Source organism: Telmatherina bonti (assembly GCF_933228915.1).
Source record: "Telmatherina bonti genome assembly, chromosome: 5".
Classification (NCBI taxonomy): domain Eukaryota; kingdom Metazoa; phylum Chordata; class Actinopteri; order Atheriniformes; family Telmatherinidae; genus Telmatherina; species Telmatherina bonti.
In genome coordinates, this window is record NC_136623.1 from 4,239,089 (window position 1) to 4,263,408 (window position 24,320).

At 56.3% G+C, this 24,320-nt stretch overlaps 1 protein-coding gene across 1 annotated transcript in view; it reads left to right on the plus strand.

Annotated features, from left to right (window-relative positions):
- Positions 1–24,320, plus strand: part of LOC306755770 (collagen alpha-6(VI) chain-like) — a 98,230-nt gene that overhangs the window by 16,824 nt on the left and 57,086 nt on the right. Inside the window, exons 8-10 of the mRNA XM_079240281.1 lie at positions 8,510–9,088; positions 21,527–22,102; positions 22,176–22,510. Of these exons, the coding sequence (XP_079096407.1) occupies positions 8,510–9,088; positions 21,527–22,102; positions 22,176–22,510 (1,490 nt within the window). The remainder of the gene's footprint in view (positions 1–8,509; positions 9,089–21,526; positions 22,103–22,175; positions 22,511–24,320) is intronic.

Genomic DNA, 24,320 nt, shown 5'->3' on the forward strand with positions numbered 1-24,320 from the left:
AACATACATGAACCTGACCCACCCAGACCACTAGAACCTGACCCACCCAGACCACTAGAACCTGACCCACCCAGACCACTAGAACCCGACACACCCAGACCACTAGAACCCGACACACCCAGACCACTAGAACCTGACCCACCCAGACCACTAGAACCTGACCCACCCAGACCACTAGAACCCGACACACCCAGACCACTAGAACCCGACACACCCAGACCACTAGAACCTGACCCACCCAGACCACTAGAACCTGACCCACCCAGACCACTAGAACCTGATAAACCCAGACCACTAGAACCTGACCCACCCAGACCACTAGAACCCGACACACCCAGACCACTAGAACCCGACACACCCAGACCACTAGAACCTGACCCACCCAGACCACTAGAACCTGACCCACCCAGACCACTAGAACCTGATAAACCCAGACCACTAGAACCTGACCCACCCAGACCACTAGAACCCGACACACCCAGACCACTAGAACCCGACCCACCCAGACCACTAGAACCCGACCCACCCAGACCACTAGAACCCGACCCACCCAGACCGCTAGAACCCGACCCACCCAGACTACTAGAACCTGACCCACCCAGACCACTAGAACCTGACCCACCCAGACCACTAGAACCTGATAAACCCAGACCACTAAAACCTGACCCACCCAGACCACTAGAACCTGACCCACCCAGACCACTAGAACCTGATAAACCCAGACCACTAGAACCTGACCCACCCAGACCACTAGAACCTGATAAACCCAGACCACTAGAACCTGACCCACCCAGACCACTAGAACCTGATAAACCCAGCCAACTAGAACCTGACCCACCCAGACCACTAAAACCTGACCCACCCAGACCACTAGAACCCGACCCACCCAGACCACTAGAACCTGACCCACCCAGACCACTAGAACCTGACCCACCCAGACCACTAGAACCTGACTCACCCAGACCACTAGAACCTGATAAACCCAGACCACTAGAACCTGACCCACCCAGACCACTAGAACCCGACCCACCCAGACCACTAGAACCTGATAAACCCAGACCACTAGAACCTGACCCACCCAGACCACTAGAACCTGATAGACCCAGACCACTAGAACCTGACCCACCCAGACCACTAGAACCGGACCCACCCAGACCACTAGAACCTGATAAACCCAGACCACTAGAACCCGACCCACCCAGACCACTAGAACCTGATAAACCCAGACCACTAAAACCTGACCCACCCAGACCACTAGAACCTGACCCACCCAGACCACTAGAACCTGATAAACCCAGACCACTAGAACCTGACCCACCCAGACCACTAGAACCTGATAAACCCAGACCACTAGAACCTGACCCACCCAGACCACTAGAACCTGATAAACCCAGACCACTAGAACCTGACCCACCCAGACCACTAGAACCTGATAAACCCAGACCACTAGAACCTGACCCACCCAGACCACTAGAACCCGACCCACCCAGACCACTAGAACCTGATAAACCCAGACCACTAGAACCTGACCCACCCAGACCACTAGAACCTGACCCACCCAGACCACTAGAACCCGACCCACCCAGACCACTAGAACCCGACCCACCCAGACCACTAGAACCCGGCCCACCCAGACCACTAGAACCTGACTCACCCAGACCACTAGAACCTGATAAACCCAGACCACTAAAACCTGACCCACCCAGACCACTAGAACCTGACCCACCCAGACCACTAGAACCTGATAAACCCAGACCACTAGAACCTGACCCACCCAGACCACTAGAACCTGATAAACCCAGACCACTAAAACCTGACCCACCCAGACCACTAGAACCTGACCCACCCAGACCACTAGAACCTGATAAACCCAGACCACTAGAACCTGACCCACCCAGACCACTAGAACCTGATAGACCCAGACCACTAGAACCTGATAAACCCAGACCACTAGAACCCGACACACCCAGACCACTAGAACCTGACCCACCCAGACCACTAGAACCTGACCCACCCAGACCACTAGAACCTGATAAACCCAGACCACTAGAACCTGACCCACCCAGACCACTAGAACCCGACACACCCAGACCACTAGAACCCGACCCACCCAGACTACTAGAACCTGACCCACCCAGACCACTAGAACCTGACCCACCCAGACCACTAGAACCTGATAAACCCAGACCACTAAAACCTGACCCACCCAGACCACTAGAACCTGACCCACCCAGACCACTAGAACCTGATAAACCCAGACCACTAGAACCTGACCCACCCAGACCACTAGAACCTGATAAACCCAGACCACTAGAACCTGACCCACCCAGACCACTAGAACCTGATAAACCCAGCCAACTAGAACCTGACCCACCCAGACCACTAAAACCTGACCCACCCAGACCACTAGAACCCGACCCACCCAGACCACTAGAACCTGACCCACCCAGACCACTAGAACCCGACCCACCCAGACCACTAGAACCTGACTCACCCAGACCACTAGAACCTGATAAACCCAGACCACTAGAACCTGACCCACCCAGACCACTAGAACCCGACCCACCCAGACCACTAGAACCTGATAAACCCAGACCACTAGAACCTGACCCACCCAGACCACTAGAACCTGATAGACCCAGACCACTAGAACCTGACCCACCCAGACCACTAGAACCGGACCCACCCAGACCACTAGAACCTGATAAACCCAGACCACTAGAACCCGACCCACCCAGACCACTAGAACCTGATAAACCCAGACCACTAAAACCTGACCCACCCAGACCACTAGAACCTGACCCACCCAGACCACTAGAACCTGATAAACCCAGACCACTAGAACCTGACCCACCCAGACCACTAGAACCTGATAAACCCAGACCACTAGAACCTGACCCACCCAGACCACTAGAACCTGATAAACCCAGACCACTAGAACCTGACCCACCCAGACCACTAGAACCTGATAAACCCAGACCACTAGAACCTGACCCACCCAGACCACTAGAACCCGACCCACCCAGACCACTAGAACCTGATAAACCCAGACCACTAGAACCTGACCCACCCAGACCACTAGAACCTGACCCACCCAGACCACTAGAACCCGGCCCACCCAGACCACTAGAACCTGACTCACCCAGACCACTAGAACCTGATAAACCCAGACCACTAAAACCTGACCCACCCAGACCACTAGAACCTGACCCACCCAGACCACTAGAACCTGATAAACCCAGACCACTAGAACCTGACCCACCCAGACCACTAGAACCTGATAAACCCAGACCACTAAAACCTGACCCACCCAGACCACTAGAACCTGACCCACCCAGACCACTAGAACCTGATAAACCCAGACCACTAGAACCTGACCCACCCAGACCACTAGAACCTGATAGACCCAGACCACTAGAACCTGATAAACCCAGACCACTAGAACCGGACCCACCCAGACCACTAGAACCTGATAGACCCAGACCACTAGAACCTGACCCACCCAGACCACTAGAACCTGATAAACCCAGACCACTAGAACCTGACCCACCCAGACCACTAGAACCTGACCCACCCAGACCACTAGAACCTGATAAACCCAGACCACTAGAACCTGATAAACCCAGACCACTAGAACCTGACCCACCCAGATGTCTGGGTGGATGAAGTCTAGTGGACTGATGTCAGAGAGCTTCAGTGAGAGCGGCGATATTCCTGTGGACTTCTCTAGAAGGGTGGAATGCAGAAGTCACATGGTTCATGGAGCTGCCTATAGTTTCAGACACCAACAGTTCCACCACAACGACGTTCATTTTTGTTGTTTTGGAATTTTCTCAGGTAAGTGGCGTTTTGGCGTTGTGAGTCATTAGTTGAATATTCAGAAACAAATTAAATCAACTGTGTGATTTAATTGGTCCGGTTTTAGTTAACTAGTTGTGTAATTAACCAGGTAGTGGAAGTTAAAACTGTGGTTAGCCAACAGGAGCCAGACTAGGAGCTAGTGATAAACCTGGATTTATCACTAAGTAATTGCAGTTAGTATCTGTTGTTTGTTCTCATGTAAAGATTTTTGTTGGATTTTAGATTTATCCTTTGGTGATGACTGAATTACTTCACCTGGTTTTAATTCCTGCTTGTAAACTAGGCATTATTATATGTGCCAGATATTTAACTTTTCTTCTGAGACTAATGACGTTCATTTGGAGTTTTACATCTTAAAGAGACAAAGCCTCAGTAAGAACAGCATTAATGCAGAGACAGGCTTGTCCTGCCGGATAAATTTGCATGTTATGGGTTAAATGATAAATATTTGAAAGTATAAATGTGTATTTATTGTTTTCCAGCTGACATCAGAGCCTGGTAAACCTTCGGGATTCCTCTGCCAGATGAGCTGCTGTAGTTTTCCACAGTCTTTTCCATCTTGTGGATCAACTTGTAACATAAAAACATGTTGCTGCTCCCCCTATGATAACCACAAACCTTGGCATGAATGTTCCCTCTCCTGGATGCGGGTTACCAGGACCCTCCTCTGGAGTCTGGTCTGGAGGTGGGGTACGAGAGAAAGTGTCTGGTGGCTGGGTCTTTACCCATGGGGCCTGGACGGGCTCATCCCGAAAGGGTTACATGGGCCCCACCTCCCGTGGGCTCACCATCTGCGGGAGGAGCCGTAGGGGTCAGGTGCAGTGTGAGCTGGGCGGCAGCAAGAGGCGGGGACCCTGGCGGTCCGATCCCCGGCTGCAGAAGCTGGCTCTAGGGACGTGGAACGTCACCTCTCTGGTGGGGAAGGAGCCTGAGCTTGTGCGCGAGGTTGAGAGGTTCCGACTAGATATAGTTGGACTCACCTCGACGCATGGCTTGGGCTCTGGAACCAGAACCCTCGAGAGGGGCTGGACCTTCTTCCACTCTGGAGTTGCTCATGGTGGGAGGCGCCGAGCAGGTGTGGGCATTCTCATCAGCCCCCAGCTTGGTGCCTGCACGTTGGGGTTTACCCCGGTGGATGAAAGGGTAGTTTCCCTCCGCCTCCGGGTGGGGGGACGGGTCCTGACTGTTGTCTGTGCCACCCCCCCCCCGAACCCAAACGGTGTTTTGTTATTGGACTTCTGTGCTCGTCATGGATTGTCTATAACGAACACCATGTTCCAGCATAAGAGTGTCCATATGTACACCTGGCATCAGGATTCCCTGGGCCGCAGTTCAATGATCGACTTTGTAGTCGTATCGTCGGACCTGCGGCCACATGCCTTGGACACTCTGGTGAAGAGGGGAGCGGAGCTTCAACTGATCACCACCTGGTGGTGAGTTGGCTCAGATGGTGGGGGAGGAAGCCGGTCAGAGCTGGCAGGCCCAAACGTGTTGTGAGGGTCTGCTGGGAACGTCTGGCTGAGTCCCCTGTCAGAGCGAGCTTCAACTCCCACCTTCAGCAGAGCTTCAACCATGTCCCGAGTGAGGCGGGGGACATTGAGTCCGAATGGGCTGTGTTCCGTGCCTCTATTGCTGAGGCGGCCGGCCGGAGCTGTGGCTGTAAGGTTGTTGGTGCCTGTCGTGGCGGTAATCCCAGGACTCGTTGGTGGACACCAGCAGTGAGGGATGCCGTCAAGCTGAAGAAGGAGTCCTATCGGGCCTTCTTGGCCTGTGGGACTCTGGAGGCAGCTGATGGGTACCGACGGGCTAAGCGGCATGCGGCTTCGGCTGTTGCCGAGGCAAAAACTCGGGCATGGGAGGAGTTCGGCGAGGCCATGGAGAAAGACTTCCGGACGGCTTCGAGGAGATTCTGGTCCACCATCCGGCGGCTCAGGAGGGGGAAGCAGTGCTCCATCAATACTGTGTACAGTGGAGGTGGGGAGCTGCTGACCTCAACTCGGGACGTTGTGGGTCGGTGGAGGGAATACTTCAAAGACCTCCTCAATCCTACCAACACGTCTTCCCATGAGGGAGCAGAGCTGGTGGACTCAGGGGTGGACTCTCCTATCTCTGGGGCTGAAGTCGCTGAGGTGGTCAAAAAGCTCCTTGGCCACAAGGCCCCGGGGGTGGATGAGATCCGCCCGGAGTTCCTTAAGGCTCTGGATGCTGTGGGGCTGTCCTGGCTGACACGCCTCTGCAGCATCGCGTGGACATCGGGGACAGTACCGCTGGACTGGCAGACTGGGGTGGTGGTCCCCCTTTTTAAGAAGGGGGACCGGAGGGTGTGTTCCAATTACAGGGGAATCACACTCCTCAGCCTCCCTGGTAAGGTCTATTCAGGGGTCCTGGAGAGGATGGTCCGCCGGATAGTCGAATCTCGGAATGAGGAGGAGCAGTGTGGTTTTCGTCCTGGTCGTGGAACAGTGGACCAGCTCTATACCCTCTCTGGGGTCCTGGAGGGGGCATGGGAGTTTGCCCAACCAGTCTACATGTGCTTTGTGGACCTGGAAAAGGCGTTCGACCGTGTCCCCCGGGGGGCTCCTGTGGGGGGTACTCCGGGAGTATGGGGTACCGGACCCCCTTGTACGAGCTGTCCGGTCCCTGTACGACAGGTGTCAGAGCTTGGTCCGCATTGCCGGTAGTAAGTCGGATTCGTTTCCGGTGAGGGTTGGACTCCGCCAAGGCTGCTCTTTATCACCGATTCTGTTCATAACTTATATGGACAGAATTTCTAGGAGCAGCCGAGGTGTTGAGGGGATCCGGCTTGGTGGCCTCAGGATTGGGTCCCTGCTTTTTGCAGATGACGTGGTCCTGTTGGCTTCATCTGGTCGTGATCTCCAGCTCTCACTTGAGTGATTCGCGGCCGAGTGTGAAGCAGCTGGGATGAGAATCAGCACCTCCAGATCTGAGACCATGATCCTAAGCTGGAATAGGGTGGATTGTCCTCTCCGGGTCGGGAGTCAGGTCCTGCCTCAAGTGGAGGAGTTTAAATATCTCGGGGTCTTGTTCATGAGTGAGGGAAGGATGGAGCGTGAGATCGACAGACGGATCGGTGCGGCGTCTGCAGTAATGCGGACTCTGCGCCGGTCTGTCGTGGTGAAGAAGGAGCTGAGCCAGAAGGCGAAGCTCTCGATTTACCAGTCGATCTACATTCCTACCCTCACCTATGGTCATGAGCTGTGGGTCGTGACCGAAAGAAGGAGATCTCGTATACAGGCGGCTGAAATGAGTTTCCTCCGCAGGGTGGCCGGGCTCTCCCTTAGAGATAGGGTGAGGAGCTCAGTCATCCGGGAGGAGATCAGAGTAGAGCCGCTGCTCCTCCGCATCGAGAGGAACCAGTTGAGGTGTCTCGGGCATCTGGTCAGGATGCCTCCTGGACCTCCCTGGTGAGGTGTTCCAGGCACGTCCCTCTGGGAGGAGACCCCGGGGAAGACCCAGGACACGCTGGAGGGATTATATCTCTCGGCTGGCCTGGGAACGCCTCGGGATCCCCCCCACAGAGTTGGCAAATGTGGCTGAGGAGAGGGAAGTCTGGGCTTCCCTGCTTAGGCTGCTGCCCCCGCGACCCGACCCCGGATAAGCGGCAGAAGATGAAGATGAATTTTTGCTGCTCCAGTATGTCTAGTCACATCCTCAGAAAGCTTCCAAGTTCCTCCCAGCAGCTCCACGTTGCCGTGGTTACCTTCTCATCCAGTCTGCACACATTGTCCACCTCTGTGAGACCGTAGCATAAAGTTATACTGAATAAAAATGTTTGTTTTCTGTTTGGTTAAAAGTTGTGTTTTTTAAGATGTGATAAACTCATTTAATGTTCTTAACCAGAAATATTTGACGTGAATTCAATATTTTTAATATTTTACAATAGTACTTTGTCTAAAACAACAAAAAACAGGGTTGCACCTGTATTTATTCAATTTACACAATGAAAAGTGAAATATGAATTTTATAGTGTTATAATAATGCTGTTTTCTGTAGTTAATATGATTAACTAGAAAATTATTCCAAAGTCATTAATTAGAATAGATTATAGGTAAGTGAGACCAGACAGACTGACTGGTTTCTACTGCTGGACTATTTGCAGACAGTCAATCCTGGAACTGACAGTAATATCAGGATTTGTTGTCTCATATAGATGTGAAGGTGAGCTCAGGTAATCCTCCGGTACATGTAGCGGGACGAGGTGTAGCGTTCACATGCTAGCGCGCAGAGAGAATCCGTTTTAAAATGGAGGATGTACCTCCATGTTTTACCTTGTTGCTTTAAATAATTTGTTTTATCACTAAATACAAGCTGTAAATGTATTTATTGGTGTGTTTACCGTCTCGTTTCTGTCTACAGTGTAAAACTGATTAATTTCATCTCTGAAAATAAAGCTTTAATGCATTAAATAGACAGCTTCGTGATCAATACTGGGAAATACTGAGGAAAACTGATGCAGAACCCGTTCAGCTGGACTGACGGCGCTGAGCTGTTTGGAACCATGGAGGCTACATGAGCCACGTGGCCTGATGCGAAGGCAGCTTTCAGAGCTTCAGGAAGGAGCAGCATTCTTCTGAAACTGTAAATGTTTAGTAAACAAGCTGTGTTCTTCTTCTCCTTTCTTCTCCAGAGTGTAAGAAGACAGAAAAAGCTGACATCATCTTCCTGGTGGATGGATCCAGAAGCATCAGTTCGGATCAGTTTGCCAGCATGCAGGTGTTCATGGACTCCATGGTGAACCTTACCACGGTGGGCCGGGAGCTGACTCGCTTCGGGGTCATTCTCTACTCAGACGAACCGGTCTCCATATTTAAACTCAGTGACTATGAATCCAGAGAGCAGGTTCGTCAGGCGATAAACTCTTTGGTGAAACCAGATGAAAACACCTACACAGGCGCAGCTCTGGAGTACTCCTTACAGTTCTTTAATGATGAACATGGCGGCCGGAGGACACGCAGGGTGCCTCAGATCCTCATGGTGATCACAGACGGAGCCGCCACCGACCCGCTGAAGCTGAAGGACTCTTCCGATGCTCTGAGGAAAAACCAGATCAGTGTCTTCAGCATTGGGGTGAAGGACGCCGTCCCACAGGAGCTCATGACCATGGCCGGAGGAGACGAATCCAAGGTTTTCTTCGTGGATGATTTTAAGGGACTAGAGACTCTGTCCAAGAAGATATTTCCCATCTTCTGCAACACGACTCAGTCGAGTAAGAAGTGATTCGCTTTCATGTTCCACCAACAAATCAGGACCAGGTCTGGACTAGGTCTGGACTCTGGACCACACTGAGACCTGGTCCTCCTCCAGCCGGTCTGGTTCCTGCAGTCAGGACCAGGTCTGGACTCTGGACCACACTGAGACCTGGTCCTCCTCCAGCCGGTCTGGTTCCTGCAGTCAGGACCAGGTCTGGTCTCTGGACCACACTGAGACCTGGTCCTCCTCCAGCCGGTCTGGTTCCTGCAGTCAGGACCAGGTCTGGTCTCTGGACCACACTGAGACCTGGTCCTCCTCCAGCCGGTCTGGTTCCTGCAGTCAGGACCAGGTCTGACTGGACCACACTGAGACCTGGTCCTCCTCCAGCCGGTCTGGTTCCTGCAGTCAGGACCAGGTCTGACTGGACCACACTGAGACCTGGTCCTCCTCCAGCCGGTCTGGTTCCTGCAGTCAGGACCAGGTCTGGTCTCTGGACCACACTGAGACCTGGTCCTCCTCCAGCCGGTCTGGTTCCTGCAGTCAGGACCAGGTCTGGTCTCTGGACCACACTGAGACCTGGTCCTCCTCCAGCCGGTCTGGTTCCTGCAGTCAGGACCAGGTCTGGTCTCTGGACCACACTGAGACCTGGTCCTCCTCCAGCCGGTCTGGTTCCTGCAGTCAGGACCAGGTCTGGACTCTGGACCACACTGAGACCTGGTCCTCTTCCAGTCGGTCTGGTTCCTGCAGTCAGGACCAGGTCTGGTCTCTGGACCACACTGAGACCTGGTCCTCCTCCAGCCGGTCTGGTTCCTGCAGTCAGGACCAGGTCTGGACTCTGGACCACACTGAGACCTGGTCCTCCTCCAGCCGGTCTGGTTCCTGCAGTCAGGATCAGGTCTGGACTCTGGACCACACTGAGACCTGGTCCTCCTCCAGCCGGTCTGGTTCCTGCAGTCAGGACCAGGTCTGGTCTCTGGACCACACTGAGACCTGGTCCTCCTCCAGCCGGTCTGGTTCCTGCAGTCAGGACCAGGTCTGGTCTCTGGACCACACTGAGACCTGGTCCTCCTCCAGCCGGTCTGGTTCCTGCAGTCAGGACCAGGTCTGGACTCTGGACCACACTGAGACCTGGTCCTCCTCCAGCCGGTCTGGTTCCTGCAGTCAGGACCAGGTCTGGTCTTTGGACCACACTGAGACCTGGTCCTCCTCCAGCCGGTCTGGTTCCTGCAGTCAGGACCAGGTCTGGTCTCTGGACCACACTGAGACCTGGTCCTCCTCCAGCCGGTCTGGTTCCTGCAGTCAGGACCAGGTCTGGTCTCTGGACCACACTGAGACCTGGTCCTCCTCCAGCCGGTCTGGTTCCTGCAGTCAGGACCAGGTCTGGTCTCTGGACCACACTGAGACCTGGTCCTCTTCCAGCCGGTCTGGTTCCTGCAGTCAGGACCAGGTCTGACTGGACCACACTGAGACCTGGTCCTCCTCCAGCCGGTCTGGTTCCTGCAGTCAGGACCAGGTCTGGTCTCTGGACCACACTGAGACCTGGTCCTCCTCCAGCCGGTCTGGTTCCTGCAGTCAGGACCAGGTCTGGTCTCTGGACCACACTGAGACCTGGTCCTCCTCCAGCCGGTCTGGTTCCTGCAGTCAGGACCAGGTCTGGTCTCTGGACCACACTGAGACCTGGTCCTCCTCCAGCCGGTCTGGTTCCTGCAGTCAGGACCAGGTCTGGTCTCTGGACCACACTGAGACCTGGTCCTCCTCCAGCCGGTCTGGTTCCTGCAGTCAGGACCAGGTCTGGTCTCTGGACCACACTGAGACCTGGTCCTCCTCCAGCCGGTCTGGTTCCTGCAGTCAGGATCAGGTCAGGACTCTGGACCACACTGAGACCTGGTCCTCCTCCAGTCGGTCTGGTTCCTGCAGTCAGGACCAGGTCTGACTGGACCACACTGAGACCTGGTCCTCCTCCAGCCGGTCTGGTTCCTGCAGTCAGGACCAGGTCTGGTCTCTGGACCACACTGAGACCTGGTCCTCCTCCAGCCGGTCTGGTTCCTGCAGTCAGGACCAGGTCTGACTGGACCACACTGAGACCTGGTCCTCCTCCAGCCGGTCTGGTTCCTGCAGTCAGGACCAGGTCTGACTGGACCACACTGAGACCTGGTCCTCCTCCAGCCGGTCTGGTTCCTGCAGTCAGGACCAGGTCTGACTGGACCACACTGAGACCTGGTCCTCCTCCAGTCGGTCTGGTTCCTGCAGTCAGGACCAGGTCTGGTCTCTGGACCACACTGAGACCTGGTCCTCCTCCAGCCGGTCTGGTTCCTGCAGTCAGGACCAGGTCTGACTGGACCACACTGAGACCTGGTCCTCCTCCAGCCGGTCTGGTTCCTGCAGTCAGGACCAGGTCTGACTGGACCACACTGAGACCTGGTCCTCCTCCAGCCGGTCTGGTTCCTGCAGTCAGGACCAGGTCTGGTCTCTGGACCACACTGAGACCTGGTCCTCCTCCAGCCGGTCTGGTTCCTGCAGTCAGGACCAGGTCTGACTGGACCACACTGAGACCTGGTCCTCCTCCAGCCGGTCTGGTTCCTGCAGTCAGGACCAGGTCTGGTCTCTGGACCACACTGAGACCTGGTCCTCCTCCAGCCGGTCTGGTTCCTGCAGTCAGGACCAGGTCTGGTCTCTGGACCACACTGAGACCTGGTCCTCCTCCAGCCGGTCTGGTTCCTGCAGTCAGGACCAGGTCTGGTCTCTGGACCACACTGAGACCTGGTCCTCCTCCAGCCGGTCTGGTTCCTGCAGTCAGGACCAGGTCTGGTCTCTGGACCACACTGAGACCTGGTCCTCCTCCAGCCGGTCTGGTTCCTGCAGTCAGGACCAGGTCTGGACTCTGGACCACACTGAGACCTGGTCCTCCTCCAGCCGGTCTGGTTCCTGCAGTCAGGACCAGGTCTGACTGGACCACACTGAGACCTGGTCCTCCTCCAGCCGGTCTGGTTCCTGCAGTCAGGACCAGGTCTGGTCTCTGGACCACACTGAGACCTGGTCCTCCTCCAGCCGGTCTGGTTCCTGCAGTCAGGACCAGGTCTGGTCTCTGGACCACACTGAGACCTGGTCCTCCTCCAGCCGGTCTGGTTCCTGCAGTCAGGACCAGGTCTGGTCTCTGGACCACACTGAGACCTGGTCCTCCTCCAGCCGGTCTGGTTCCTGCAGTCAGGACCAGGTCTGGTCTCTGGACCACACTGAGACCTGGTCCTCCTCCAGCCGGTCTGGTTCCTGCAGTCAGGACCAGGTCTGACTGGACCACACTGAGACCTGGTCCTCCTCCAGTCGGTCTGGTTCCTGCAGTCAGGACCAGGTCTGACTGGACCACACTGAGACCTGGTCCTCCTCCAGCCGGTCTGGTTCCTGCAGTCAGGACCAGGTCTGGTCTCTGGACCACACTGAGACCTGGTCCTCCTCCAGTCGGTCTGGTTCCTGCAGTCAGGACCAGGTCTGGTCTCTGGACCACACTGAGACCTGGTCCTCCTCCAGCCGGTCTGGTTCCTGCAGTCAGGACCAGGTCTGGACTCTGGACCACACTGAGACCTGGTCCTCTTCCAGTCGGTCTGGTTCCTGCAGTCAGGACCAGGTCTGGTCTCTGGACCACACTGAGACCTGGTCCTCCTCCAGCCGGTCTGGTTCCTGCAGTCAGGACCAGGTCTGACTGGACAGCACTGAGACCTGGTCCTCCTCCAGCCGGTCTGGTTCCTGCAGTCAGGACCAGGTCTGGTCTCTGGACCACACTGAGACCTGGTCCTCCTCCAGCCGGTCTGGTTCCTGCAGTCAGGACCAGGTCTGGTCTCTGGACCACACTGAGACCTGGTCCTCCTCCAGCCGGTCTGGTTCCTGCAGTCAGGACCAGGTCTGGACTCTGGACCACACTGAGACCTGGTCCTCCTCCAGCCGGTCTGGTTCCTGCAGTCAGGACCAGGTCTGGTCTTTGGACCACACTGAGACCTGGTCCTCCTCCAGCCGGTCTGGTTCCTGCAGTCAGGACCAGGTCTGGACTCTGGACCACACTGAGACCTGGTCCTCTTCCAGCCGGTCTGGTTCCTGCAGTCAGGACCAGGTCTGGTCTCTGGACCACACTGAGACCTGGTCCTCCTCCAGCCGGTCTGGTTCCTGCAGTCAGGACCAGGTCTGGTCTCTGGACCACACTGAGACCTGGTCCTCCTCCAGCCGGTCTGGTTCCTGCAGTCAGGACCAGGTCTGGTCTCTGGACCACACTGAGACCTGGTCCTCCTCCAGCCGGTCTGGTTCCTGCAGTCAGGACCAGGTCTGGTCTCTGGACCACACTGAGACCTGGTCCTCCTCCAGCCGGTCTGGTTCCTGCAGTCAGGACCAGGTCTGACTGGACCACACTGAGACCTGGTCCTCCTCCAGCCGGTCTGGTTCCTGCAGTCAGGACCAGGTCTGGTCTCTGGACCACACTGAGACCTGGTCCTCTTCCAGCCGGTCTGGTTCCTGCAGTCAGGACCAGGTCTGACTGGACCACACTGAGACCTGGTCCTCCTCCAGCCGGTCTGGTTCCTGCAGTCAGGACCAGGTCTGGTCTCTGGACCACACTGAGACCTGGTCCTCCTCCAGTCGGTCTGGTTCCTGCAGTCAGGACCAGGTCTGACTGGACCACACTGAGACCTGGTCCTCTTCCAGCCGGTCTGGTTCCTGCAGTCAGGACCAGGTCTGACTGGACCACACTGAGACCTGGTCCTCCTCCAGTCGGTCTGGTTCCTGCAGTCAGGACCAGGTCTGGTCTCTGGACCACACTGAGACCTGGTCCTCCTCCAGCCGGTCTGGTTCCTGCAGCCAGGACCAGGTCTGACTGGACCACACTGAGACCTGGTCCTCCTCCAGCCGGTCTGGTTCCTGCAGTCAGGACCAGGTCTGACTGGACCACACTGAGACCTGGTCCTCCTCCAGCCGGTCTGGTTCCTGCAGTCAGGACCAGGTCTGGACTCTGGACCACACTGAGACCTGGTCCTCCTCCAGCCGGTCTGGTTCCTGCAGTCAGGACCAGGTCTGACTGGACCACACTGAGACCTGGTCCTCCTCCAGTCGGTCTGGTTCCTGCAGTCAGGACCAGGTCTGACTGGACCACACTGAGACCTGGTCCTCCTCCAGCCGGTCTGGTTCCTGCAGTCAGGACCAGGTCTGGTCTCTGGACCACACTGAGACCTGGTCCTCTTCCAGTCGGTCTGGTTCCTGCAGTCAGGACCAGGTCTGGTCTCTGGACCACACTGAGACCTGGTCCTCCTCCAGTCGGTCTGGTTCCTGCAGTCAGGACCAGGTCTGACTGGACCACACTGAGACCTGGTCCTCCTCCAGCCGGTCTGGTTCCTGCAGTCAGGACCAGGTCTGGTCTCTGGACCACACTGAGACCTGGTCCTCCTCCAGTCGGTCTGGTTCCTGCAGTCAGGACCAGGTCTGACTGGACCACACTGAGACCTGGTCCTCCTCCAGCCGGTCTGGTTCCTGCAGTCAGGACCAGGTCTGGTCTCTGGACCACACTGAGACCTGGTCCTCCTCCAGCCGGTCTGGTTCCTGCAGTCAGGACCAGGTCTGGTCTCTGGACCACACTGAGACCTGGTCCTCCTCCAGCCGGTCTGGTTCCTGCAGTCAGGACCAGGTCTGGTCTCTGGACCACACTGAGACCTGGTCCTCCTCCAGCCGGTCTGGTTCCTGCAGTCAGGACCAGGTCTGGTCTCTGGACCACACTGAGACCTGGTCCTCCTCCAGCCGGTCTGGTTCCTGCAGTCAGGACCAGGTCTGACTGGACCACACTGAGACCTGGTCCTCCTCCAGCCGGTCTGTTTCCTGCAGTCAGGACCAGGTCTGGTCTCTGGACCACACTGAGACCTGGTCCTCCTCCAGCCGGTCTGGTTCCTGCAGTCAGGACCAGGTCTGGTCTCTGGACCACACTGAGACCTGGTCCTCCTCCAGCCGGTCTGGTTCCTGCAGTCAGGACCAGGTCTGACTGGACCACACTGAGACCTGGTCCTCCTCCAGCCGGTCTGGTTCCTGCAGTCAGGACCAGGTCTGGTTTCTGGACCACACTGAGACCTGGTCCTCCTCCAGCCGGTCTGGTTCCTGCAGTCAGGACCAGGTCTGGTCTCTGGACCACACTGAGACCTGGTCCTCCTCCAGCCGGTCTGGTTCCTGCAGTCAGGACCAGGTCTGGTCTCTGGACCACACTGAGACCTGGTCCTCCTCCAGCCGGTCTGGTTCCTGCAGTCAGGACCAGGTCTGACTGGACCACACTGAGACCTGGTCCTCCTCCAGTCGGTCTGGTTCCTGCAGTCAGGACCAGGTCTGGTCTCTGGACCACACTGAGACCTGGTCCTCCTCCAGCCGGTCTGTTTCCTGCAGTCAGGACCAGGTCTGGTCTCTGGACCACACTGAGACCTGGTCCTCCTCCAGTCGGTCTGGTTCCTGCAGTCAGGACCAGGTCTGACTGGACCACACTGAGACCTGGTCCTCCTCCAGCCGGTCTGGTTCCTGCAGTCAGGACCAGGTCTGGTCTCTGGACCACACTGAGACCTGGTCCTCCTCCAGCCGGTCTGGTTCCTGCAGTCAGGACCAGGTCTGGACTCTGGACCACACTGAGACCTGGTCCTCTTCCAGTCGGTCTGGTTCCTGCAGTCAGGACCAGGTCTGGTCTCTGGACCACACTGAGACCTGGTCCTCCTCCAGCCGGTCTGGTTCCTGCAGTCAGGACCAGGTCTGGTCTCTGGACCACACTGAGACCTGGTCCTCCTCCAGCCGGTCTGGTTCCTGCAGTCAGGACCAGGTCTGGTCTCTGGACCACACTGAGACCTGGTCCTCCTCCAGCCGGTCTGGTTCCTGCAGTCAGGACCAGGTCTGGTCTCTGGACCACACTGAGACCTGGTCCTCCTCCAGCCGGTCTGGTTCCTGCAGTCAGGACCAGGTCTGACTGGACCACACTGAGACCTGGTCCTCCTCCAGCCGGTCTGGTTCCTGCAGTCAGGACCAGGTCTGGTCTCTGGACCACACTGAGACCTGGTCCTCCTCCAGCCGGTCTGGTTCCTGCAGTCAGGACCAGGTCTGGTCTCTGGACCACACTGAGACCTGGTCCTCCTCCAGCCGGTCTGGTTCCTGCAGTCAGGACCAGGTCTGGTCTCTGGACCACACTGAGACCTGGTCCTCCTCCAGCCGGTCTGGTTCCTGCAGTCAGGACCAGGTCTGACTGGACCACACTGAGACCTGGTCCTCCTCCAGCCGGTCTGGTTCCTGCAGTCAGGACCAGGTCTGGTCTCTGGACCACACTGAGACCTGGTCCTCCTCCAGCCGGTCTGGTTCCTGCAGTCAGGACCAGGTCTGGTCTCTGGACCACACTGAGACCTGGTCCTCCTCCAGCCGGTCTGGTTCCTGCAGTCAGGACCAGGTCTGGTCTCTGGACCACACTGAGACCTGGTCCTCCTCCAGCCGGTCTGGTTCCTGCAGTCAGGACCAGGTCTGGTCTCTGGACCACACTGAGACCTGGTCCTCCTCCAGTCGGTCTGGTTCCTGCAGTCAGGACCAGGTCTGGTCTCTGGACCACACTGAGACCTGGTCCTCCTCCAGTCGGTCTGGTTCCTGCAGTCAGGACCAGGTCTGACTGGACCACACTGAGACCTGGTCCTCCTCCAGCCGGTCTGGTTCCTGCAGTCAGGACCAGGTCTGGTCTCTGGACCACACTGAGACCTGGTCCTCCTCCAGCCGGTCTGGTTCCTGCAGTCAGGACCAGGTCTGGACTCTGGACCACACTGAGACCTGGTCCTCTTCCAGTCGGTCTGGTTCCTGCAGTCAGGACCAGGTCTGGTCTCTGGACCACACTGAGACCTGGTCCTCCTCCAGCCGGTCTGGTTCCTGCAGTCAGGACCAGGTCTGGTCTCTGGACCACACTGAGACCTGGTCCTCCTCCAGCCGGTCTGGTTCCTGCAGTCAGGACCAGGTCTGGTCTCTGGACCACACTGAGACCTGGTCCTCCTCCAGCCGGTCTGGTTCCTGCAGTCAGGACCAGGTCTGGTCTCTGGACCACACTGAGACCTGGTCCTCCTCCAGCCGGTCTGGTTCCTGCAGTCAGGACCAGGTCTGACTGGACCACACTGAGACCTGGTCCTCCTCCAGCCGGTCTGGTTCCTGCAGTCAGGACCAGGTCTGGTCTCTGGACCACACTGAGACCTGGTCCTCCTCCAGCCGGTCTGGTTCCTGCAGTCAGGACCAGGTCTGGTCTCTGGACCACACTGAGACCTGGTCCTCCTCCAGCCGGTCTGGTTCCTGCAGTCAGGACCAGGTCTGGACTCTGGACCACACTGAGACCTGGTCCTCTTCCAGTCGGTCTGGTTCCTGCAGTCAGGACCAGGTCTGGTCTCTGGACCACACTGAGACCTGGTCCTCCTCCAGCCGGTCTGGTTCCTGCAGTCAGGACCAGGTCTGACTGGACAGCACTGAGACCTGGTCCTCCTCCAGCCGGTCTGGTTCCTGCAGTCAGGACCAGGTCTGGACTCTGGACCACACTGAGACCTGGTCCTCCTCCAGCCGGTCTGGTTCCTGCAGTCAGGACCAGGTCTGACTGGACCACACTGAGACCTGGTCCTCCTCCAGCCGGTCTGGTTCCTGCAGTCAGGACCAGGTCTGGTCTCTGGACCACACTGAGACCTGGTCCTCTTCCAGCCGGTCTGGTTCCTGCAGTCAGGACCAGGTCTGACTGGACCACACTGAGACCTGGTCCTCCTCCAGCCGGTCTGGTTCCTGCAGTCAGGACCAGGTCTGGTCTCTGGACCACACTGAGACCTGGTCCTCTTCCAGTCGGTCTGGTTCCTGCAGTCAGGACCAGGTCTGGTCTCTGGACCACACTGAGACCTGGTCCTCCTCCAGCCGGTCTGGTTCCTGCAGTCAGGACCAGGTCTGACTGGACAGCACTGAGACCTGGTCCTCCTCCAGCCGGTCTGGTTCCTGCAGTCAGGACCAGGTCTGGACTCTGGACCACACTGAGACCTGGTCCTCCTCCAGCCGGTCTGGTTCCTGCAGTCAGGACCAGGTCTGACTGGACCACACTGAGACCTGGTCCTCCTCCAGTCGGTCTGGTTCCTGCAGTCAGGACCAGGTCTGACTGGACCACACTGAGACCTGGTCCTCCTCCAGCCGGTCTGGTTCCTGCAGTCAGGACCAGGTCTGGTCTCTGGACCACACTGAGACCTGGTCCTCCTCCAGTCGGTCTGGTTCCTGCAGTCAGGACCAGGTCTGGTCTCTGGACCACACTGAGACCTGGTCCTCTTCCAGCCGGTCTGGTTCCTGCAGTCAGGACCAGGTCTGACTGGACCACACTGAGACCTGGTCCTCCTCCAGCCGGTCTGGTTCCTGCAGTCAGGACCAGGTCTGACTGGACCACACTGAGACCTGGTCCTCCTCCAGCCGGTCTGGTTCCTGCAGTCAGGACCAGGTCTGGTCTCTGGACCACACTGAGACCTGGTCCTCCTCCAGCCGGTCTGGTTCCTGCAGTCAGGACCAGGTCTGACTGGACAGCACTGAGACCTGGTCCTCCTCCAGCCGGTCTGGTTCCTGCAGTCAGGACCAGGTCTGGACTCTGGACCACACTGAGACCTGGTCCTCCTCCAGCCGGTCTGGTTCCTGCAGTCAGGACCAGGTCTGACTGGACCACACTGAGACCTGGTCCTCCTCCAGCCGGTCTGGTTCCTGCAGTCAGGACCAGGTCTGGTCTCTGGACCACACTGAGACCTGGTCCTCTTCCAGCCGGTCTGGTTCCTGCAGTCAGGACCAGGTCTGACTGGACCACACTGAGACCTGGTCCTCCTCCAGCCGGTCTGGTTCCTGCAGTCAGGACCAGGTCTGGTCTCTGGACCACACTGAGACCTGGTCCTCTTCCAGTCGGTCTGGTTCCTGCAGTCAGGACCAGGTCTGGTCTCTGGACCACACTGAGACCTGGTCCTCCTCCAGCCGGTCTGGTTCCTGCAGTCAGGACCAGGTCTGACTGGACAGCACTGAGACCTGGTCCTCCTCCAGCCGGTCTGGTTCCTGCAGTCAGGACCAGGTCTGGACTCTGGACCACACTGAGACCTGGTCCTCCTCCAGCCGGTCTGGTTCCTGCAGTCAGGACCAGGTCTGACTGGACCACACTGAGACCTGGTCCTCCTCCAGTCGGTCTGGTTCCTGCAGTCAGGACCAGGTCTGACTGGACCACACTGAGACCTGGTCCTCCTCCAGCCGGTCTGGTTCCTGCAGTCAGGACCAGGTCTGGTCTCTGGACCACACTGAGACCTGGTCCTCCTCCAGTCGGTCTGGTTCCTGCAGTCAGGACCAGGTCTGGTCTCTGGACCACACTGAGACCTGGTCCTCTTCCAGCCGGTCTGGTTCCTGCAGTCAGGACCAGGTCTGACTGGACCACACTGAGACCTGGTCCTCCTCCAGCCGGTCTGGTTCCTGCAGTCAGGACCAGGTCTGGTCTCTGGACCACACTGAGACCTGGTCCTCCTCCAGCCGGTCTGGTTCCTGCAGTCAGGACCAGGTCTGACTGGACCACACTGAGACCTGGTCCTCCTCCAGCCGGTCTGGTTCCTGCAGTCAGGACCAGGTCTGGTCTCTGGACCACACTGAGACCTGGTCCTCCTCCAGTCGGTCTGGTTCCTGCAGTCAGGACCAGGTCTGACTGGACCACACTGAGACCTGGTCCTCCTCCAGCCGGTCTGGTTCCTGCAGTCAGGACCAGGTCTGGTCTCTGGACCACACTGAGACCTGGTCCTCCTCCAGCCGGTCTGGTTCCTGCAGTCAGGACCAGGTCTGGTCTCTGGACCACACTGAGACCTGGTCCTCCTCCAGCCGGTCTGGTTCCTGCAGTCAGGACCAGGTCTGACTGGACCACACTGAGACCTGGTCCTCCTCCAGCCGGTCTGGTTCCTGCAGTCAGGACCAGGTCTGACTGGACCACACTGAGACCTGGTCCTCCTCCAGTCGGTCTGGTTCCTGCAGTCAGGACCAGGTCTGACTGGACCACACTGAGACCTGGTCCTCCTCCAGTCGGTCTGGTTCCTGCAGTCAGGACCAGGTCTGACTGGACCACACTGAGACCTGGTCCTCCTCCAGCCGGTCTGGTTCCTGCAGTCAGGACCAGGTCTGGTCTCTGGACCACACTGACACCTGGTCCTCCTCCAGCCGGTCTGGTTCCTGCAGTCAGGACCAGGTCTGGTCTCTGGACCACACTGAGACCTGGTCCTCCTCCAGCCGGTCTGGTTCCTGCAGTCAGGACCAGGTCTGACTGGACCACACTGAGACCTGGTCCTCCTCCAGCCGGTCTGGTTCCTGCAGTCAGGACCAGGTCTGGTCTCTGGACCACACTGAGACCTGGTCCTCCTCCAGCCGGTCTGGTTCCTGCAGTCAGGACCAGGTCTGACTGGACCACACTGAGACCTGGTCCTCCTCCAGCCGGTCTGGTTCCTGCAGTCAGGACCAGGTCTGACTGGACAGCACTGAGACCTGGTCCTCCTCCAGCCGGTCTGGTTCCTGCAGTCAGGACCAGGTCTGGTCTCTGGACCACACTGAGACCTGGTCCTCTTCCAGCCGGTCTGGTTCCTGCAGTCAGGACCAGGTCTGGTCTCTGGACCACACTGAGACCTGGTCCTCCTCCAGCCGGTCTGGTTCCTGCAGTCAGGACCAGGTCTGACTGGACCACACTGAGACCTGGTCCTCCTCCAGCCGGTCTGGTTCCTGCAGTCAGGACCAGGTCTGACTGGACCACACTGAGACCTGGTCCTCCTCCAGCCGGTCTGGTTCCTGCAGTCAGGACCAGGTCTGGTCTCTGGACCACACTGAGACCTGGTCCTCCTCCAGCCGGTCTGGTTCCTGCAGTCAGGACCAGGTCTGACTGGACCACACTGAGACCTGGTCCTCCTCCAGCCGGTCTGGTTCCTGCAGTCAGGACCAGGTCTGACTGGACCACACTGAGACCTGGTCCTCCTCCAGCCGGTCTGGTTCCTGCAGTCAGGACCAGGTCTGACTGGGACAGTTGGACGGTGCCATGCTGTCAGAGCTGGAGAATCATGAACGTCAACAGATTTCTGGGCGGCTGTTGCTTCTCTAAGATCATTGCTGATGTCTTTCCTCCTTGGCATCCTGGTAATACCCATCGGAACAACCTGAACCTTTTAAAGCACCTGAAGACCAATAAATCGGCAGGTCTTGGTCACTTTGTGGGAGCCATCAGCGTGGATTTGTGTACAGTAAATAATGACACAGTCTGGTCTCTCATGTACTTTGAGGGTACAAAAACCTACTGAAGAAGTAATGATTGTTTTTATCCATAAGTAATTCTAATGATTATTTTATTATAAATTGTAATGATCTTTGCAGCATCAAACTTTTCTCAGCACAGATCCTATTGCTCACATGGTTTTTGTCTTTTCTTTAGAACATTGTGAAAAGTCGGACCTGGTCTTTTTGCTGGATCATTCCAGCAGCATCAATGAAGAAAACATAACAAACTACGACACCATGTTGAACTTCGTGGCTGATATGGTGGGAAATTTTGAGGTCAGTCAGGAGTGGGTGCGTGTTGGACTTGCACAGTTCAGCAACGACCCAAAAGATGAATTTTACCTCAGCAAGTACAACAGCAAGAAGGAGGTAACTGAACAAATCCGCAAGCTGATTTACAAAGGTGGAGACACCTACCTGGGGAAGGCCTTGAAGCACATGAAGAATTACTTTCAGGAATCAACCGGAAGTCGCAGGGGCATTCCTAAGACACTGTTGTTGATCTCAGATGGTGATTCGCATGATGATGTGGAAGATGTAGCTCAGGAACTCAGGAAAATGGATATAGAAATATTTGCCATTGGGATTGGGGATATCCATGTCTTAAGGCTCTTGCAGACCACTGGTACCCCAGAGAAAGTGTTTCATGTTCAAAACTTTAATGGCCTTAAAGATATCAAGAAAAAGGTTTATGATGAGCTCTGCAAGGACCCAGCTGATGAGCCTGTCGGTAGGTAGCAAGTTAATCACATTCCCCATCTGGGTCTATGACTAGCTGAAATAACAAACTTCTTTTCCACCAGACTGCAACATAGATGTCGCTGTGGGATTCGATATTTCTACAACCAGAACTCCCAGCATGTCACTTCGGAGGTACGTACCTCGGCTGGAGGAGGTGATCCGTTATGTTTCAGGGATTCAGGATGCGTGCTGCACCTCACCGGTTCAGACCAAAATTGCCTTCCACGTTGGACCCTTCGACAGTCGGTCCTCCTACGAGACAAAGTTTGAGCCTTACAGTGAGGACGTGATGAAAGCGGTCTTAACCATGCCCTGGTCACAGCCCTCCTTCTTCAACTCTGCCCTGCTGAACTTCTTTAAGGACAAATTCAAGACCAAGTCCAAAGCTCTAGTCAAGGTGAGAGGGAGTCCTTGCTTTTTGCTTTTTTTTTTTTTTTTGCTCTGTCATGATGGTGAGCTTTTGTGGTTTGTAGTCTTGTCATGTTTAGTTCTGATTTCCTCATAGAATGTAAAGGAAAAGATGGGGATGTCACCTAAATTGAAGCTCATTGAGCGATTCCCACTGTCGCAGTCTTGGCAGCGTCACGCAGGTCGTCACACTGGGAAAATACAAAAATGGGCAATGAGGTGGAGCTCAGAGCATGGGGGTGGATGTTTGACACCCATCAAACTCTGAGCTGCATGTCGCTAACTGAGCAAACCCGGACCTAACGGGAACTAACTGGAGCTTACCTGGACCTAATGGGAACTAACTGGAATGAACCCGGAACAAACGGGAACTAACTGGAGCTAACCCGGACCTAACGGTGACTAACTGGAGCTAACGCGGACCTAACGGGAACTAACTGGAGCTTACCTGGACCTAATGGGAACTAACTGGAATGAACCCGGAACAAACGGGAACTAACTGGAGCTAACCTGGACCTAACGGTGACTAACTGGAGCTAACCCTGACCTAACGGGAACTAACTGGAGTTAACCCGGACCTAATTGGAACTAACTGAGTTAACTTGAACCTAATTGGAACTAACTGAGCTAACCCGGACCTCACGGTAACTAACTGAGCTAACTCGGACTTAATGGGAACTAACTGGAACTAACCCGGACCTAACGGGAACTAACTGAACTAACACGGACATAACTGGAGCTAACTGGAGCTAACCCGGACCTAACGGGAACTAACTGGAACTAACCCGGACCTAACGGGAACTAACTGGAACTAACCTGGAACAAACAGGAACTAACTGGAACTAACCCGGAACAAACAGGAACTAACTGGAGCGAACCCGGACCTAACAGTGACTAACTGGAACTAACCTGGACCTAACGGGAACTAACTGGAACTAACCTGGAACAAACGGGAACTAACTGGAGCCAACCTGGACCTAACAGGAACTAACTGGAGGTAACCCGGATCTAATGGGAACTAACTAGAGCTAACCCGGACCTAACGGTGACTAACTGGAGCTAACCCGGACCTAACGGGAACTAACTGGAGCTAACCCGGACCTAACGGGAACTAACTGGAACTAACCCGGACCGAACAGTGACTAACTGGAACTAACCCGGACCTAACGGGAACTAACTGAACTAACACGGACATAACTGGAGCTAACTGGAGCTAACCCGGACCTAACGGGAACTAACTGGAACTAACCCGGACCTAACGGGAACTAACTGGAACTAACCTGGAACAAACAGGAACTAACTGGAACTAACCCGGAACAAACAGGAACTAACTGGAGCGAACCCGGACCTAACAGTGACTCACTGGAACTAACCTGGACCTAACGGGAACTAACTGGAACTAACCTGGAACAAACGGGAACTAACTGGAGCCAACCTGGACCTAACAGGAACTAAATGGGAACAACGTTCTGGATACTGCCATCCAGAACGGGAACAACATTCTGGATACTATCATCCAGAACGGGAACAATGTTCTGGATACTGCCATCCAGAACGGGAACAACGTTCTGGATACTATCATCCAGAACGGGGACAACATTCTGGATACTGCCATCCAGAACGGGAACAACGTTCTGGATACTATCATCCAGAACGGGAACAACGTTCTGGATACTGCCATCCAGAATGGGAACAACGTTCTGGATACTATCATCCAGAACAGGAACAACGTTCTGGATACTGCCATCCAGAACGGGAGCAACGTTCTGGATACTATCATCCAGAACGGGGACAACATT